The 19,833-nt window shown below is 37.5% G+C and overlaps 1 protein-coding gene across 2 annotated transcripts in view; it reads left to right on the forward strand.

The window, feature by feature from the left end:
- otud7a (OTU deubiquitinase 7A) overlaps nucleotides 1-19,833 on the forward strand; it is a 77,397-nt gene that overhangs the window by 23,550 nt on the left and 34,014 nt on the right. Inside the window, exons 1-3 of one of the 2 annotated variants that reach the window (XM_079859476.1) lie at nucleotides 6,925-7,016; nucleotides 9,623-9,744; nucleotides 14,207-14,337. In XM_079859476.1, the coding sequence (XP_079715602.1) occupies nucleotides 14,253-14,337 (85 nt within the window). In that variant the 5' untranslated portion in view covers nucleotides 6,925-7,016; nucleotides 9,623-9,744; nucleotides 14,207-14,252. Of the gene's footprint in view, nucleotides 1-6,924; nucleotides 7,017-9,622; nucleotides 9,745-14,206; nucleotides 14,338-19,833 lie in introns of those variants that run through there. The other variant, XM_079859475.1, reaches the window with a different exon arrangement.

The raw sequence follows: 19,833 nt of genomic DNA on the forward strand, positions 1-19,833 counted from the left end.
GCTGAATTTATTTAATCAAAATACAGTAATATTATGATATATTATTACAATTTAAAATAACTGTATTCTACTTTAATATATTTTAAAAAGTAATTTATTTCTGTGATGGCAAAGCTGAATTTTTAGCATCATTACTCCAGTCTTCAGTGTCACATGATCCTTCAGAAATCATTCTCATATGCTGATTTGGTGCTCAAGAAACATTTCTTATAACAGTGTTGAATATAGTTCTGGTGCTTAATATTTTATAAACAACATCAATCGGAAATAGAAACTTTGGTTACACTTTAGATTAGGTTCCAATTCTCACTATTAACTAACTATTACGACTTTTGCCTCAATAAACTTCTGATTACTGCATATTAATAATTAGTATGGTAGTTGTTAAGTTTAGGTATTGGGTAGGCTAAAGGGATGTACTGTAGAATATGGTCTTGAAGAATAAGGCATTAATATGTGCTTTATTAGTTCTAATAAACAGCCAATATACTGGTAATATGCATGCTAATAAGCAACTAGTTAATAGTAAGATTTGGACCCTAAACTAAAGTGTTACTGAAACTTTTTTGTAATATTATACATGTTTACTGGGACACTTCTGTATGATATTCAACAGCATTTTTTTTTTTTTTTTTTTTTTTTGTATTACCCTGATACTTTTTATTTCACGTTCCCGAAAATGTCAAAATGTATATTAATACAGAAATTAAATTTGCTCATCATAGAGGTATTCAAGTCACTGTATGTATGAATTGCATTTTTTTTTTTTTTTTTACATATTTTTGAATAAATTACCAGATATAGACAAAGAACCTTGTTTGTTCAAGTAGTTGCGATTTTGAATGTTATTGCGAAGTGTTTTGGTAAAATCTCACATTGTGACTTGCCTTTTTCCCTTTTTGTTTCCTCGAGTCCTTGTTAGCATGCCTTCACTTGAACAGAGGAGTGTTTCTCTCTAACTAGGTCTGAGAGACCGAATCTTCTCCGGCTTGTTGCTAAATATAAAGGAGGCGCCGTTTCACAGGAGGGTGCTGGTTCTTCTTTTAAATCCCTGTACACTTTAGTGTATTCTGATTTGTCTCACAGCAGCAATGAACATGGATAAATTAGGTGCTTGAAATTAGCCGTCAGCTGGGATCTGTAACCTACAGTAACAGCTAGCGATGACAACAGGCTTCTGAACGTTAGCATGCTAACAATCTGAGCAACAGATTGCATACTATCCACTCTATATTATGGCAATTTGGATTTATAATTTTTATATTTAGGACTGATTATTGGTTATTAGATAGTTTAATAAAAGACCATCTGTTTTGCATAGTTAGCATAGTTATCCTGTGTGTTTTTGCTGACTCACATCCTCATCCTCTGGAGAAATGCTTCTGGATACAAATCAGGCCATGTCCTTTTTTACGTGTCTCCGTGAGGATGTTTTGGTATGTTATGAGTCCATACTTTCATCATCGGTCATCATCCACAGACATAGTATTGTTCGTTAACTGCTGTCCTCCGACACATTGATTATTAGGCCACACCTTTTGCTGTATGAATATTTATAAGTAGGCACCAGATGGGAAATCAGTGTTAATGTTAAGAGGTGATGTTTGACGGAAATAGTGCAGTGCGAGCACCTTAGTCTCAGTGAAATTCTCACTTGTCAGCAGCGCAAACAAACGCTACACTGCCACAAGCAACGTGCAGCCAGAACCTCACAGCCTATAAGCATGTCTACAGGGATTCAAGCTGAGAATTGGAATTTAGCCTCAATTAACGACTAGCAATTAACAACAGTTTAATTGTAACAGAACTAGATTCTTACATTTTCTGTAGAAAATGAGAGTTGGTTGTCGCTTTAACCACTGCATTGTAAAAAAAAATAACTACATGATTTGTTATCACAACTTTTTTCTTTTGTCAAATCAACTTAGATAATTAACGTGGTGTAGATAACATATTTTGTGTTTCTGTTGAATAAATCAGTGTCTCGCATTGTATTAACTCAAATTTTTTATTTCAACGAACTAAAATCTTTAATGCAACCAGGTAACTTAGTTTTTTAAGTTAAACCAACAATCATTTTTACAGTGTGGTTATGTAGAAACTTATTTTGCTATTGTTGGGATGTTTTGAATGTTTTTTAGGTGGTTACATACTGACCTAAAGTGTTCACCACGAAAGTCGATATGATATTTGATTCACTTAATGTTTGTTTCTAGTTTTCACTCGAGTATTGAGCATTAAATTATCACTCATTTGATCTTTGGACTAGTTTCTCAGTATTGTCAAACAGTAAACAGGCTACTGTGTGGTTTTACTGTGGTCTATTTTTCTCTTCTCTCTACTCTCGCCTGATGCTTTGTCTTGTGGTGACACAAGCTTCAGCACAGAAGCAAGTTCTTCTGGTCGTGAGAAGCTTCTGCACGACATGCAGTAGACCTACAACAGACCCCCAACATTATGCAAAAACACACTGTATCAGAGACTGAGCCAAATGAGCCAGTGCTGGAGCCATAATTACACTCATCTATTTGTTCTATCTTCATAATCGTCTTATGCTGTAACTGCACAAGTGATTTATGAGGAAAATGTTTGTGTTTAATGTGTGTTCAGTAGTGTACAAGGCACATGGGAACATCGGGGAACAAGTTGTTTTCTCACATGATACATTAGAGTTGTGGTTATATTATTATCTATATAACAATTTAAAATAGTATATTATATTATTAATAAACAGATGACATTAAGTTTGAGATTTGAAATATTATATTATATACTTATTTTAAATTTCATTTTATTATATCATTACATAATACGTATGTAAATACATATTAATTTATAGTATGTTCAATTTTACATTACATTATACATCATTATATTATTATATAGATTATTATCTATATATTTTTTTACAAATATTATTATATTATATTAAAGTAATGTATAATGTTATAATGTTTTAAAACAAATTTTTTAATTTTATTTTATGTCTGTTTTTTAATACAATGAAAATTAATTATTATTTTAAAAGATGATGATTATTATTATTGTATCTACTGTATGTATGACAGGCTGTTGTTGACATCATATTAAAAATGTGTGAAAATTATTACATAATTATTATTTCTGCTTATATACACTCACCTAAAGGATTATTAGGAACACCTGTTCAATTTCTCATTAATGCAATTATCTAATCAACCAATCACATGGCAGTTGCTTCAATGCATTTAGGGGTGTGGTCCTGGTCAAGACAATCTCCTGAACTCCAAACTGAATGTCAGAATGGGAAAGAAAGGTGATTTAAGCAATTTTGAGCGTGGCATGGTTGTTGGTGCCAGACGGGCCGGTCTGAGTATTTCACAATCTGCTCAGTTACTGGGATTTTCACGCACAACCATTTCTAGGGTTTACAAAGAATGGTGTGAAAAGGGAAAAACATCCAGTATGCGGCAGTCCTGTGGGTGAAAATGCCTTGTTGATGCTAGAGGTCAGAGGAGAATGGGCCGACTGATTCAAGCTGATAGAAGAGCAACTTTGACTGAAATAACCACTCGTTACAACCGAGGTATGCAGCAAAGCATTTGTGAAGCCACATCACGCACAACCTTGAGGCGGATGGGCTACAACAGCAGAAGACCCCACCGGGTACCACTCATCTCCACTACAAATAGGAAAAAGAGGCTACAATTTGCACGAGCTCACCAAAATTGGACAGTTGAAGACTGGAAAAATGTTGCCTGGTCTGATGAGTCTCGATTTCTGTTGAGACATTCAGATGGTAGAGTCAGAATTTGGCGTAAACAGAATGAGAACATGGATCCATCATGCCTTGTTACCACTGTGCAGGCTGGTGGTGGTGGTGTAATGGTGTGGGGGATGTTTTCTTGGCACACTTTAGGCCCCTTAGTGCCAATTGGGCATCGTTTAAATGCCACGGCCTACCTGAGCATTGTTTCTGACCATGTCCATCCCTTTATGACCACCATGTACCCATCCTCTGATGGCTACTTCCATCAGGATAATGCACCATGTCACAAAGCTCGAATCATTTCAAATTGGTTTCTTGAACATGACAATGAGTTCACTGTACTAAACAGATCTCAACCCAATAGAGCATCTTTGGGATGTGGTGGAACAGGAGCTTCGTGCCCTGGATGTGCATCCCACAAATCTCCATCAACTGCAAGATGCTATCCTATCAATATGGGCCAACATTTCTAAAGAATGCTTTCAGCACCTTGTTGAATCAATGCCACGTAGAATTAAGGCACTTCTGAAGGCGAAAGGGGGTCAAACACAGTATTAGTATGGTGTTCCTAATAATCCTTTAGGTGAGTGTATATAGTAGTATTGATGATGCAGATGGTAATACCATGTTACTTTGTTACTAAATGATTACCATATTCCACCTATCATTTTTACGTTACTCCAAGTTATTCAAATTATAGCATTTCCATAGTACATATCCCAAAAACATAATTGCCACAGTGTAGTAGGAAATGACAGATGCTACGAGAACAGAATGAAGATTTGTTGCTTTGAATTGAAAAAGGAAAATAATAATAATAAATTGATTATGATTCTATCGAGACCTCTAAAAACAAAAAAAGATGGATGAATCAAAATGAATTCCTACAATCAACGTTACCCCACAAATGCTGTCAATAGAGCTTAATCTGCAATTTAATGACTCGATTAATATGAAAAACAACTTTGACTGAATTAGAAAGCGAGTCATGAGAAGGTTTGAATGGCTCCTTGTATGCAGTCAGTGTGCGAGTCATAGAGAAGGCAGCACACACTTTTGTAAACTCTGAGTCTGGCCTTGTTAAAGCACACATGGATGAATGAGCACTGCATGACATGTCCTGAGTCTTATTTTCATCGCTGGGCTTGCATCCCAGAATTCTTTGGGGTTGCTAGACCTGCAGCTGTGTCTCTTTGGCTTTGCAGGTCTATGAGGTAATCGGCTGCATGTTGAAGGCTCAGAGTCAGGGAACGCAGCCAGGCGTGTGTGTGTGTGTGTGTGTGTGTGTGTAATGCGTATGTACCTGAAGAGCACCTGTGGAAGCGGTAGTAAGGAACGCTTGAATAATGCAACACACACAGATGTTGTGTGAATGCTGTGTCTCTATTGGCAGGTGTGATCGATGTTGCTCATTATGTCCAGGAGTGTCAGCAGAGCTCTTTAACATGTCTTTACCAAAGCTTCATAGATCAGCGATGGATTCATTTGAGTATGTGCATTCATCAAGTTTTACAGACATGACAGGAGTGTCGGTTCCATGTCTCTAGACAAAATAAAATATGTTGGGCATATATTGTTAGGGTGTTAGCCACACACGCACAACAACAGTGGTTAAACTCAAGACACAGTAGATCGCTGGAGGTAATTAGTAGAAATCACAAACCACATCAAGTACAAAATGAGAACTGACAAAGAACAACTGAAACACTAGCCTGGTAATACCAAACTCTGCTACTTCGCTTTGCTTCGTAGACAGTCTGGAAAAGCGTTTAAAATCATTGGTTACCCGTAAGCCAATCACATAACGTTTGGTTATGGCGTGTGTTATGCGCATGCTCAGCCGCATCTAACTTCCACTGTAAACACATGTATGATGCGAAAACAAAACCATCGAGCGAAATACCGGAGTGAACATGGCTGTGAACGACTTTTGCAGATTATGTGAAGTAAATCTACGCATCCACGGTACAATCAGTGTCTATGTCGTCACGGCTCTCAGCCCGCCCTCTGTTCGTTGATTGGCCGGCTGTTTTCAGGCCGGAGGAAAACGGAAAGCTATCACGCTATCGCAGACTGAGTACAGAAGCAAAATGAAATTGAGCGGAAGTACGAAGTCTGACGTAGTCAGGCTACTGAAACACAGGGGTATAAAAAAAACAGTGCTGAACAAAGGCAACTAAACCAGATACAGATGAAACTAATGGGTGGATATAGAAACAAACCAGGGAATAATAGTAACCAAGGAACCTAAACAGAACAGGGAAAGAGGAACTAAAGGAAACAGGACAGAAAATTAAAAATAAAATTCAACATGAACTGAACAGAACCCACAAATAAATATATGAACTAATAATATAATATAATATCATGTTCATTTCTGTGATTATGTTATTTTGTTATATAATATATTAAATTACATTATACTATATCATTACATATATTTGTACATATTAAGTTATAGTATGTTACATTTTACATTACGTTATACATAATTATATTATTATATGGATTATAATCTATGTAACAATATATATATATATTAAATATTATATTATATTATTAATAAACAGATGATTCATTGACATTAAGTTTGAGATTTGAACTTAGATTATATTATATTATTATCTAGTCAAATTTAATTTCATAGTGCTTAATAATAATTTAATATTAATAAGAAATATTCCATTTATAAATAATAATACAATAATATGATAATTAAATATTAATTAACACAAAATAATAATTTATGAACATATAACATTATATTTTATAATGATTAGGATACATATTGTATTGAGTTTTTATGCTTTTATTTAATTTAATTTTTAACTATAATTATATTACGTTTGTACATAACATTGCTACAGTATACCATTGCAATACTGTATATTATGTTGCATTTGTACAAAAATATATTTAATATATGTCTATATACATTTAAGTTCACCTTAAAAAATTGCGCTCGCACACACATGCACACACCTACTCAATGTACATATTATGTAGAAATTGTGAGTAATTGCTTCCCATAATTCTCACACTTGCTTTGCATATCAGTTGGGTGCGATGGCACATTTTTCCACCGCTGCCAGACGTCTGACACTCTGAAAATAAACCTCGCAGCCTCTGAGCGCAATTCTGAAGGTTACTGTGTTAAATTTAGCCGTGGAAACATTGATGATCAGCGGGAGAACAAGGAAATGTGATGAATGAGAAATGTTGTTGATGGTGACAACGGCTTCTCTGTCGACGGTGAACTGTGGCAGAGGTGAGCCCCGTGTGGAAAGTGTTTTATATCGGAGATGGAGGTGAGAGCGAGGGTCTTTCTCGCGCTCACACTTTTACTGTGATTGTTTTCTAGCTTGTTAACGTGGACTCATAAATACTAGAAGGCTTCCTTCAGGTCCTTGTGCTCCCAGGTCGATGCGGCATGATGATGTGTCAACAAACTGGTTCATGTTTTCTGTGAATGCACGTGTGGGTGGAAGTTATATTTGTTTGATGGTTTTTTTTCGGTTTTTCTAATTACCTCCATTTATATACTTTTAAAAGCTTTCTTCGGAAACCGTGGATGTCCATTAGAGGTGGTATATCTGTACTTTATTCCTCATTTCTTACTAAAATTCAGCAGTAGCTACAAGTTTGGCTTATTAAATTTGGTGTCAATGAATGGATAAACCTGTGAAGAATTCATGTTCTCCAGTGTTAGATATCTTTATTTTTATAAGTTGTATATACAGTAGTCAACATTTGAAGTGGATCAAAAAAGTTAATCAAAGTTGTCCTTAAACAAGAAAGGGTATTGGTTAAAAATTCATGTATAACTTTGATGAAAGGTTTTGATCCACTTCAAATGTTGACTAAAAATAGTTTTGTCAGTTTTTAGGAGTAGATTCGGTAACACTTTATTTTACAGTGTCCTTGTTACATATGTTACATGTACTTACCGTAGTAATAACAGTAAATTATGCATATTTACATGCAATTAACCCTCAACCAAATCCTAACCCTGACTGTTACTAACCCTATAGTAAGTACATGTACTTTCTTAATATGACTTAATACTTAATTATATAATTACACTGTAACAATGACACCTTAAAATAAAGTGTAACCGTACATTCATATATAGAGGGCCTTAAATGGGGTAGAATTTCCTATTAGTCGTCTTTCCTCTCTTCTTCTCTCAACCTCTTTTCCTCCCCTGACCTTTGACCCTTTGTCTAATGTAGATGTCCATCTCTTCCCCAGTCTAATGCTGTAAAACCAGACTCAGCCATTCTATAAATGTCTTGTCAGAGCTGTGAGCCGTTCTTCGGTGCGCTGGATGAAATGACAGGGAGGAGAGGGAAATGTACAGCATGCATAGCTGTGAATTATGTCTTGTGATTCTTGCTTGTCGAGGTTACAGCAGCTCAAAGGACTCTTGCTGTAGAAACTGCTGCCGTCTGAGACTTTTGGGCCTGCTGAGGCATCAAATATGTATTGTGTATGCATAATGTTTCTGTGCCTGTAGAATGACCTCATCGCTGATAGTACACACAAACACACACACATCGCTTATAAAAAAATGCCATAGTTTCCACAAAATTACGTTAGTTGCTACAGTTACTACTGAAAAACGATCATAAATTATTATGGCATCTCTTTTCTACGGTTTTATTTCTTATTTTATATGACACTGGCTAATAATTTGCACAATTATTAACCAACCTACGTAACCTAATTAAAAAATGAGTTTATCTCAAAATGATCAAATCAAATCAAATAAAACGTAAGTAAAGATATTCTTTACTCTTTTCAATGCAAGTCTTGATTTTGAAGATTTTTACTGACAAACATAATGTAAATGACTGTAAATGACGGTGGTGTAAATTTAAATTGATTATATTATGTTATATTTTAAATAAACACGTTTCATTGATATTAAGTCCAAGATTTGTGTCCTCTCACAAGAAATAGTCTTATAAGCAACCACTACTCAATTTTCGGTATATTGAAATCCTAGAACTGGTCCTGTGGTTTGTTCAAAAACGTTAATGTGAGCAAATTTATCTAACACACACACACACACACACACACACACACACACACACACACACACACACACACACACACACACACACACACACACACACACACATTCTCTCACTACACTTGCTCCGTCATCTCAGAAATACCTTAATAAATTCTCTGTGATTCATGTCTGTTATTAGATGGTTGACAGGCTTTGTCAAATGTCATGAAGGAGAATGATGTTCCTCTCTCATGGGACACGAGGACTAGTTCATGTAAAGCATTACATCACTGTGATCAGTGAATACTCACTTGGTTCTCACATTCCTCATCTCTACTACTTCAATTCTGATCTAATCAAATGGTCCATCTATCAAACATGGATCTCATTTTATACATGCTTTCCTCCCTGAACGTTATGAACATTTTCCCCACAGTATCACTTTCAACACTTGAGCACCAAACTTTGGAACACATATTTGAACATGTATAATATTTATTAAATAATATATATATACATATTCCAACACTGAAACAGGGGGTAAACAAAAAAACTATGCTTTTAAATAAATGAAGGCAAAGTTTTTGACACAATTTGAACATTCAACAGCGTTCACTCTCTGTTTAGTGATGTTAGTGACTGTAAAAATGTTACTTTTCATTAGCCATGACCACTGCTGTGTTTGAACAAAAACAGCAATATAAAATTGCAGGGTTTTTTAAGAGGGTCAGTGGGATATTGGGTCACACTTGCATAATGTGCCTAAAGTCAGACAACATTACTGTGGTTTATAGGGCACAAGAGTTTATGTGAGATTTTGTGCGCTAATCGTTTTCTCTCTCGCTCTCTTTTTCTAGGCCTGCGTTTGAGCCCGAGTCTTCCTCACCTGCCAGCCATGGACTAGACAAGAGGAGTGTGTGACCTCAGACATAACCATGGTGGTGAGATGGCTGCTCAACTCCCATTGAGAACACAGAACGTAAGAACGCCTTTATTCATGTGCTCGTCTTTTATTTAGATGGTTTCAGAGGAACATCACGAGGCCCACGCGGAATCTGTTTCCGTGGAAGCTCGAGAAAAGCTCAGCGAATTTACATAGGATTTTAATACCGGTCATTGCATAATTTCATTGACATTTTTCTGCACTGTATGTGTTGATTTACCTGTAAAAAACAAGTCTTTAGTTGTGTAAATGTTAAAAACTCGATTTGTTTGATTGTAAAAAAAAAATTGCATCACAATAAGTGTATTGTGATTGTCACTAACACTAACACTAACATTCAAAACTGAATTTTATTAGATTTAGTGACATGTTACAATGTTACATGGTACAATTTCTGGTATGCTACGCTTTTTTATTATTTCAATTCAATTCAATTATTGTGATTTGATTTAATATTGACTCATTTGGATAAATATTATGTAGGCTACACAAGATAGGCATTAATTTGTCTAAAAAAAACAAAAAAACAACTCACCTAATGCTGTAAACATACAGAGAGCCCTATCAGCTGGTAGTAGGCTATTATTTAAGGTTAAAAATAATTAAATATAATGCATTTTTTTATTATAATAACAACTTTATTTAATGATATAAGTAAAAATATATATAATATGTAATATAGAACACATAGCAAAATACTCTCTATAGCTATTCTTTTTCTTGCCAACTATGTGCTATACTCTATGTTATGGTCATTAAATGGCTTTCCTGAGGTAAATGTGACATAATTGTTCTCCAGCTATGATATTGACCTCTTCACGCTGATGAAAAACACTGATTGATCGATATTATATTTGAGGAATATACATTTCGGAAGTTGTACTGTATCTTTCAACAGTGTTCGTGTTTTTTTTTTTTACTATTAGCGTGAACCGATCATCTCTACTAGCTAATAGAGATGATCGGTTCACGTGCGCTAGGGATCTGTCACGTAACATTTACAAGCGCCAAAACGGTATTTATTGTTTGAATTTCGTGAGAGTTGCAGCTCTGACTCGCAGCACTTCAACACGTGTTTTTTTGTTTTTGTTTTTTTTTCGCTTGGCAAGCCGAGCTGACGTGACACGGGGGCGTGACAGCATCGACGATTCCATTTTTTGATTCGATAATCGAGATTGAGCATTAATTTCGATCGATTTCGATTTATAATCGAAATCGTGACACCCTTAGTTATAGTATGACGAACTCTAATATTTCAACTGCTAGAAACTGCTCTTTGTACAATCTTGTACAAAAACGTTTTGTAATTTTTACTAATAATTATTTTAAATAAATGTTTGTTAATCATATACAACTGGAACTCATTGTTTCAAATGGAATTCATTGGTCAAAATATACAAAGAAAACGTTTTTTATTTTAATAAATTATGCTTCAATACAATTATATTATATTATATTATATTATATTATATTATATTATATTATATTATATTATATTATATTATAATGGTGGATGTCGATGCCAACACTGTTCATTTTTTTTATTTGGCTGATTCTTACAGCAACTGTCATTTCATGCTGTAGAGATCTCAGAAATGAAAGTTAGCATGTTCACTGAAGATCTAGAGGGCTATTTCTGTTATCAGAACCCAGATGGGCACAAACCATTTTTAAAATGCGCTTTGAAACGGTTTGAATTTATTATTATTTTTTAAATAAATTGGCTGTGGCCACTTGATAGGATAAACTCACATAAATCACACTCAATCCAGATCGTAAACACATGCTAGCAAGGACAAAGACACAGTTTTTTTGGGCTGTGGCTTTTGACATATTCATGTTTGAGTTTTATGGGATGAAGATCATTGTGATGGTATTTGCCTTACGGAACGGGTCATTCGGTGGGCAGTGGTTCCGTAATTGAAATTCATGTGAGGTGTTTTATAAACGGTTATACCCAAATACATTCCAGTGGTTTAAATATGGAACCGCTGGATATTTTGAGCTAATGGTTTGAGTGCTGTACTGAACTGGTTTTGCTTACGGTTAGGCCCAACGCAGCCTCACACGTACCTCACAAAGCAAAGAGCAGGATGTAAGTGGGTCAGCTAAACTGCTGCTAAAGTGCTGGGCTTTCTGATGAATAATGCAAGGCATATGACAAGAGAAAAGTTTCCTTATCTTGACATGATGGAGACATATATGTTTTTGGTGTTTAAACACAAAATATTTTATTAAAATTGTATTTTATTTTAAATCCATAAAAAATACAATCATATTTCAAAAGCAAATTTTTTTACAACTGAATATTGAGTTAATATATATTTTTATGTATATATGTTATATTTATATTATGTTATATATTTGTATATTTGAAATGTATTTTTTATTTTCACACATGTATTAACCACACAAGTTGAGTAAAGGTCATCAGGCTTTCTGCGATTATGTCATTCTGCCATCTGTTGGAACCTGACAAGATCTGGCAGCACAGATGTGACCTATCAAAAAGCACAAAAAGAAACCAGCCGCCGGTATTGTTAATGTGCTCTGTCTCTTAGAGGGTGAATGATCTAATCTTGCGTTTAATTCTGCAGGGTTAGTCAGGCTTCTCTAATGGCTGTAGCAGAATGTTATTACAGGTATTGTAGTCTCACTCAAAGTGCAGTGGATTTGAATCGTTTGGAAATTCGCTCTCGGCTGTTCAGTTTAGATTAGTGGCTGAAAACATGCTTCATGCCAGTGTGCAAAAATTAGGTACAAATTAGACTGGAAGTGTTTCTGTGGGACCTAGCTATTCTGTGATAGCTAGCTATTAGCATGCTAAATACAGCACTGCTGCTAATAATTTAACTAGTGGGAAGTTAAGCCTTTTCTCCACTATGGGCAGCTCCACATTCCTCTAATTTTTGTGTCATGCATGGTGCGGAAGCTGCTGGCCATCGGTCCGGTCATCTTACACACGGCACACGCGCGCGGATAAACAGTCCTCTGTTATTGCAGCTAACCTGTAGGTGTTGCCCCCTCCCGCCAGCATAGTTGGTTTGGACTGATCTCACCAGCATCAAACAATGGCGCATTTCATAAGCCACTGACAAAAATGGCCTTGAGCAGAATGTCACAGCCAATGTAGCCCAGCATAAAAATTCCACACGGCATAATGTCATCACAGTGTTGAAACATCACACCAGTCTGTCCAGTGGTATGACTCACTCACATGGCCATGTGACACTGCAAACACACCAAAACACACACACAACTGGTTATTGACTCACCACAACTTAGGGCCAGATTTACTAAACAGGGCAAATTAGTGTAAGAGCGCTATTCCATAAAAGCGCCGATGGGAGTGGAAAGTTCTGCGACTAACGACAAATTAAAGATCACAGACGCAGCCGGATCATTTCCATAATGACCAACGCAATCTACCAAAGCAGTGCAAATTAGCGTCTGGTTTAAGACATGCTTTTTTGGGGGCGGTAAATAATGGCGCAAATACCAGTAAATTGAAAAGCGCAAACCTTAGTAAATCACCATGCATGATTCATTTAAATATTCTCCTCCTATAAATTTTGCGTCTTAAAGGGAAACTCTTACAAATGCATATGCAATAAGGTCAGCCGCAAAAAAGAACTGTCCACGCCTTTTCAGCACTTATTTTACACTGTGTGTCTTTAGTAAATCCTTACAGTAGTTTTTTAATGCCAAAAGAGGGTTTGCGCTGGCGCAAGCTTTTAGTAAATCTGGCCCATTATGTCTTAAGGCCTGTTCACTCCAAGAATGACTATAGATAACTATCCATGTCTATAAGAACTATTTGTGTCCTCACCGATGCATGATATTAATCTGTTTATTATAAGCACGTGCTGCAGTTTTGCTGTCTGTCGCTTTAAATGCTCGAGCACTTTAAAGTCGGGTGGATTCTGATTGGCTGTCAATGTTTTTATCAGTTTTCAGCTGGAAAAAAATAATTTTGAAAGTGATTCCAAAGATATCGTTCCTCTGTGTCGTTATCGTTATAGTTTGGACTCTGCTATTATTTTACATTTAGAAGGATATTTTAAACTATATCATTATCATTATTGATATTAAAGTAACATTCTTTAGCAACACTGTGACCTTAGTAAAGCACAATATATCTCACTCTTCCTTTTGTCTAATTAAGCCACATTATGCCCAACAGCTGCGTCCCACATTGTCTTTGGGAGTCTGGGAGTTTGTTAGTATTCCTAGCAGTACAGTGGGTTAATCATACCCAGGTGTCTCTCCATCAGCTGTTGTGAGATCAGTTTTTAGACACTCTTCATAGTCGTATCACTCATTCCTCAGGCCCTATTCATCTCTGATTAATCTGAATGTGATCAACGGTGCAAATACTAGCTTGATGTACTGGCAATACTTCATTTTGTGCTCGGCCCATGTTGTTTTGTTGATGTTTTGTCTTTAATATGATGTTTTACATTGATGTATATGATTTTTGTATGTTATTTCTGTGTAGATGAGAGTGTGAAGCTGCAGGGCAGGCAGCACAGCCACATGATCCCATGACTCTGGACATGGATGCGGTCCTGTCAGACTTTGTTCGGTCCACAGGGGCAGAACCGGGTCTGGCACGAGACCTGCTAGAAGGTAAGAGACCTGATCTGTACCTTTTTTTCTTTTTTTTGGAATGATGCTTAAGTATTGGATGATAATTTTGCTCAGATGTCTTATTTTTAATATTTTATTGGTTATTAGTTGTAGATACCTAATGTTACATTTAATTGTAAAGTTACCCCATTTAAGGGCCCTAAAAATATTTAGGGTTAGGGTTACTTAACGTATGAACAACCAATCCAAATATGTTTGGTCTTAATTTTAAACCTTAAATCTATTGTTCCTTGTTCCTTCAAGCCCTTTGAGTTGTAACATACTTTCTAAAGCATGCTGTGGGTTTGGTGGGGGGTAATTGAGAATGAATGGGGGAAAGTCTTGTGAGAATTGTCAGTGCCTCCATCGTGGCATGACTGGCCATTCACGCAATGAATCCCTCCCATGGTTTTTATGTGGGTTCTGCATCCACAAATCAGTTTGAACAAATATTGGTGTTAATGGGGAGAGTAATTAAAAAGTGAAGAACTCACCAACTTTATGCCTTTACACTTTACAACTGCTTTATGCCACCTTAAATTACTTAAATGTAACCATGGTTCCTTGAGAAGGGAATGAGATACTGCGTCTGATGTTGACACTATGGGGATGCCTCAACTATTCAAATCCTGATTGGCGCAATGCCACTCATGACACATGATGGCATACCACGGAAGCTATAAAGGAAACCCTGACTAGTCTCAGCCTCAGATGTCACACCCACGGACCGTTGACTGAACGTCTGATGCATATGGCACACATAACTGGATTTTCGAAGTCATCATCTGGTAGGTTGAGTTCTACAGAATGTCCGGGAGACGTTTGTGTCACTGTCTCTGTGACAATATATTTAATGGTCTGCCTGGAAACGAATGGCGTGACGCCAAACCCCCTCCTGGAAGAAGAACACCATCGTGTTTAAAACTGTGACAATGAGCGCTTAGCAGGATCAACTAAATGTTGGATTTTCAAAAGAATGTAAAGTTCGTAGCTCCATTGTTGCAATAAACTTGCACAATGTTCTTGAATTAATAATATATAGATGCACACCGTTTGTTATTGTAGGGACATCGACTTTACATTTTACATGATGCGGGACAAAATTAACTGTGATTGGTTGCATTACACGTCACTCAAATGTCCTCTTGGGCGGTCCTTGTCCAATGAAAGCTGCGATAGAGTCCAGACCTTCGGCTACGCGAGACTAGCTTCTGACTGGCTAAAGAAAGCTGCTCATGGGCATGCAGGAAGAATGGCAAGGTGACGCAGTGTCTCTTTCCCTTCTCAGGGAACCATGGTTACAGTTGTAACCTGAGACGTTCCTTTTGAGGGAACTCCATGCTGTGTCTGAACATTGATGCTATGGGGAACGAAATACCCAATTGCGCTATACTGACAAATGTCTGTCTTAGTGTGAAGCTCTCTGGGCACAACTTAGGACAAGAGCATTTGAGACCCCGGTGTAGTCCAGGCCCAGGCTGTAAAAATGTATAAATGTGTGTGGGGAAGACCAGCCCTGAGCCTCAGCCCCTGCCTCGACAGGATGTCTGCTCCCTGATTCAGGAACCCAGGGATATAGACTGCTCTAAGCAAGAGCAGCTTGCCCTGAGCCCACAGGAGGTCTGATGTGCCAGTTTGCAAAGAGGTTTCAATCTCAGACCCGCCTGATGATTTATGTACGAGACTACAGATGTGTCGTCTGTACAGACAAGAACATGATAGCCTCTGAGATCTGGGTAGAAGTTCCTCAGAGCTAGACATAAAGCCATTATCTCCAGTCAGTTTATTTGCAATGAGAGATGATGCCATCTCCACAGACCTCGAGTTGAGCGGCCGTCTAGGATCGCCCCCCAGCCTATGAGGGAAGCGTCTGTCGTTAGCATTTTGCAATGACACGAAACCCCCAGCACAGGTCACAAGGACAGAAACCAATGTTTCTTCCACATCGCCAGGGAATGAAGGAATCTACGCTTAACCTTGATCACATGAAATGGGTTACCCCTCGGGGAAACCCCTTGGTTTTGAGCCACCACTGCAGTGGTATCATTTACCGAAGGCGAAAAGGAATCACATTGGACACAGCTGCCATGAGTCCCAACAGCTTTTGAAACTGTTTCACAGGTATGGCCTGACCTAGCCTGATTCTCTTGGGGCTGGAGATGCAAGAGGAGAATGGCTTATTCCAGGACACCTCTGTCTGGAGGCCCGGAAAGAATGGTAGGCCCAGACGTGGAGGTTGTGTTTTACAGGGCAGGAAGCGCTCATCTAGCTTGCTTTTACAACACGCCTCTTGCTTCTCGACTGGCCAATCAGTGTTCAATTTGGCCACGGCACAAGCAACAACTTCCACCAGTTCCTCATAAGCAGAGGATAGAGGTGGCAAATACTCCAAATCCCCTGCCTCGATGCTAGCGATATCCACCTCCTCAGAGCTGGATAACGCTAACATCGGGTTCTTACTCAGAGCGGAAGAGTGGGCTTCAGGATTCTGAGTGAAAGCGTTGGAACCTGCAGGTGAGAGCTAAGAAAGAGAGAGCTGGGCCCGTCTCAAACTCCTCTGCGAGCTCCATCTGCGACCCCCATGATCCCAAACTACAAGGGGTGCAAACCTGGCCACTCTCATCAAAGAGGGCCTGGCGGGAGCGTCCTCAGAGGAAGATGCTCACAGTGAGCTCAGTGCATCTCTGTGTCTGTGACCATCATGATACCTGCAGTGTTTACCGAGCTTTGATGACTGATGATCTAAAAATATGTTGACTAATTAAAAAGAACAGCTAAACATCTGTTCACAAATAAAACAGAGGTAATCTGAAATTTTTAACTGCGTTTTTTTAAAGTTACTTTTTTAGAATAAATAAAAACTTGTTTTAATAAATAGAACATTTATTACATTGCTCATGTAAAAATACAAAAACTGTATTTTGTGATAATGTAAGTAATAATGTTTATTTATTTAACCTGAAAATATGTCACCAGTAAGTTTAACTGGAACATTATATTGGATTAGAAAAGATAAAAAGCAGTGAGGACTTTGCCTCATCATTTCAGAAAATCACTATGTGCCACTAAAATATATAGCCTATGTTGCTGAGAATGTAATTTTCAGTGTGTGAACGGTGCTTTTGATTTACAGTCCTCATGCTGAGTTTGCTTTTATTTCTTTAATGGCTATATTAACTGCAAGAAACGTGTAATAGTATGTCAGCTACATTATGTGCAATGATTTCTTGCAGCTCAACACTTTTTTAAAGAAAGTATGCATCTTTTAAGATTTGTACCTCATCTAATATCTGAAATAAGGCATCATGTCATAGATTATATATGTATGTATGTATGTTATATGTATGTATGTATGTATGTATGTGTGTGTGTGTGTGTGTGTGTGTGTGTGTGTGTGTATACGTTTGGGGTTGGTCATGATTTTTGCCCCAAGTGTGCTTGTGTGGAGTTTATAGTTCAGTCAAGCGCAAAATGCACCGTCAAATCTACAGTGGCACTGTGCTTGAGATTTCATTCAAGCTAAGTTATTTTATCTAGTGTAATATGTTGATGTGCAACTTCTCTTTTCATGATGTCTATTGTAATAACCTTTGTCTAGGCCAGCGCTCAGGACCTGTGTTTCAACTGCCTGGTCCCTTTAGGCTTGTTGGTGACGCTTTCAACTCATTACAGACTCACTTTAAGGTCCCAAGGCTTCTGCTTTTCTGCTGTGATAAGGGTTTTGTGGTGGTCCACTTTCTGCTCTGATTGGCAGCAAGGAGGGCCTGCCACGATGGGCGGCGGGGCAGATTTAGGGCCCGGTGTGATGGCTTTACGACCAGGCTCCCCCAGGAGACCTTTGTGCCCATTGAGTGGAACTCATTGAGGAGAGGAGGGCCGCAGACACTGGCACACAAGTGCTGTCTGTCCTGAAGAGACGGGCCAGAGAGAGAGAGAGAGAGAGAGAGAGAGACATAGAGAGAGACATATCCACAAACCAAAAGGCAAGGCCAAGGAGAGAGAAATATTCCGTCTTTAGAAAAGATCAGGGCGGAGAATAGAGCCAGCAAAAGAAAAGAAGTGTAGCCTTTTGAGAAACGGTGTTCAAAGAAAAACAAGAGAACATGAAGGTGGACAAGTATGAACTATATGGCTATGTTCCAGTCCTACAGCATCAGAGACAGAATTACATGTTAGAAAGTCATTGTAAATGTCTTATGATGGCAGACTTGACTTAGGATGCTGCTTTAGAAGGTAGCACCCTATGTAGACGGCACAGTGAGGCAGCTCATTGGATTTTGCAAAGCCAAAAGAAAAGGGGATACAACAACAAGAAAGTAGAAAAATAAGAGAACAGACTCCAGTAGGCCTATGACTTTCAGTTTTTTTAAGGCTCTCAGATTATAATGGCTGAATAAGTCTACACACATGTATGTACGTAAAAACACCTGCTTTCAGCTAGGCCCTCACTCAGCATCAGCTATAGGTTATAATGGCTGAATAAGTGTACATGTACGTAAACACACACCTGCTTCAGCGAGGGCCTCACTCAGCATCAGCTACAGTTGGCTGTTCAGCTGCAAGTGTTGTCCTCACCTGCCTGGCCAAAGCCACCTCAATCTGAGGCCCACACCTTAGACCATCACACATCATCACGTAATGTTATACCTGTCTGTTTGGAGCCTGACACAGATAGAGCTGGACTGTTTTTAACTGGAGTAAGGAGAAACCAACCCGATCTCACTGCAATTCGTACGTATTTTACGAGGTGGCTAATTCGTACGAATTCATACGACCTCACTCGTACAAATTTGTACGTTTTTTGCTAAATTGTACATATTTTAGGAGTTTAGGAATTAATAACCTACCCATAAATGGGGTTTAGACAAATCGTACAAATTCGTACGAGTGAGGTCGTACGAATTCGTATGAATTAGCCGCCTCGTACTCACTCGTACGAATTCGTACTATTATTTGATATTATTTATAAATTATAAAAACACTAGTTCAGATTCATTTAAGCAGTATTATTTATTTATATCTCAAATGTTATATACTGTACTATACTATTATTTATTTATGTAACACATTTTATGCATTACACTCATTAATTATTATAGTTTATTATGTACTGTAATTTATAATATAATGTATATTATTTGTATTATTTGTAAATTATTTATTTACTTATTATTATAACATTTTCAGATTTTAGCAATTAAGCATTATTTATTTAATTTATTTAATTCTATTTTCTATCCCCAACCTTAAACCTACAAATCACAGAAAACATTCTGCATTTTCAAAAAACATCACTTATTATAATTTACAAGCTGTTTTCCTCATGAGGACCCCCCAAAAAAAGTCCCCACAAGCATTATGGATAATGCCATCTTTGTGGGGTAACGTACATACATCCCCATGACGTAGGGTATACCTGAACCACACACACACACACACACACGATGCAACCACTACTTCATTTCCGTAGATTAAGCAGGTTGCTGAGTGTTTTGT

Source organism: Squalius cephalus, assembly GCF_949319135.1.
Source record: "Squalius cephalus genome assembly, chromosome: 23".
Classification (NCBI taxonomy): Eukaryota; Metazoa; Chordata; class Actinopteri; order Cypriniformes; family Leuciscidae; genus Squalius; species Squalius cephalus.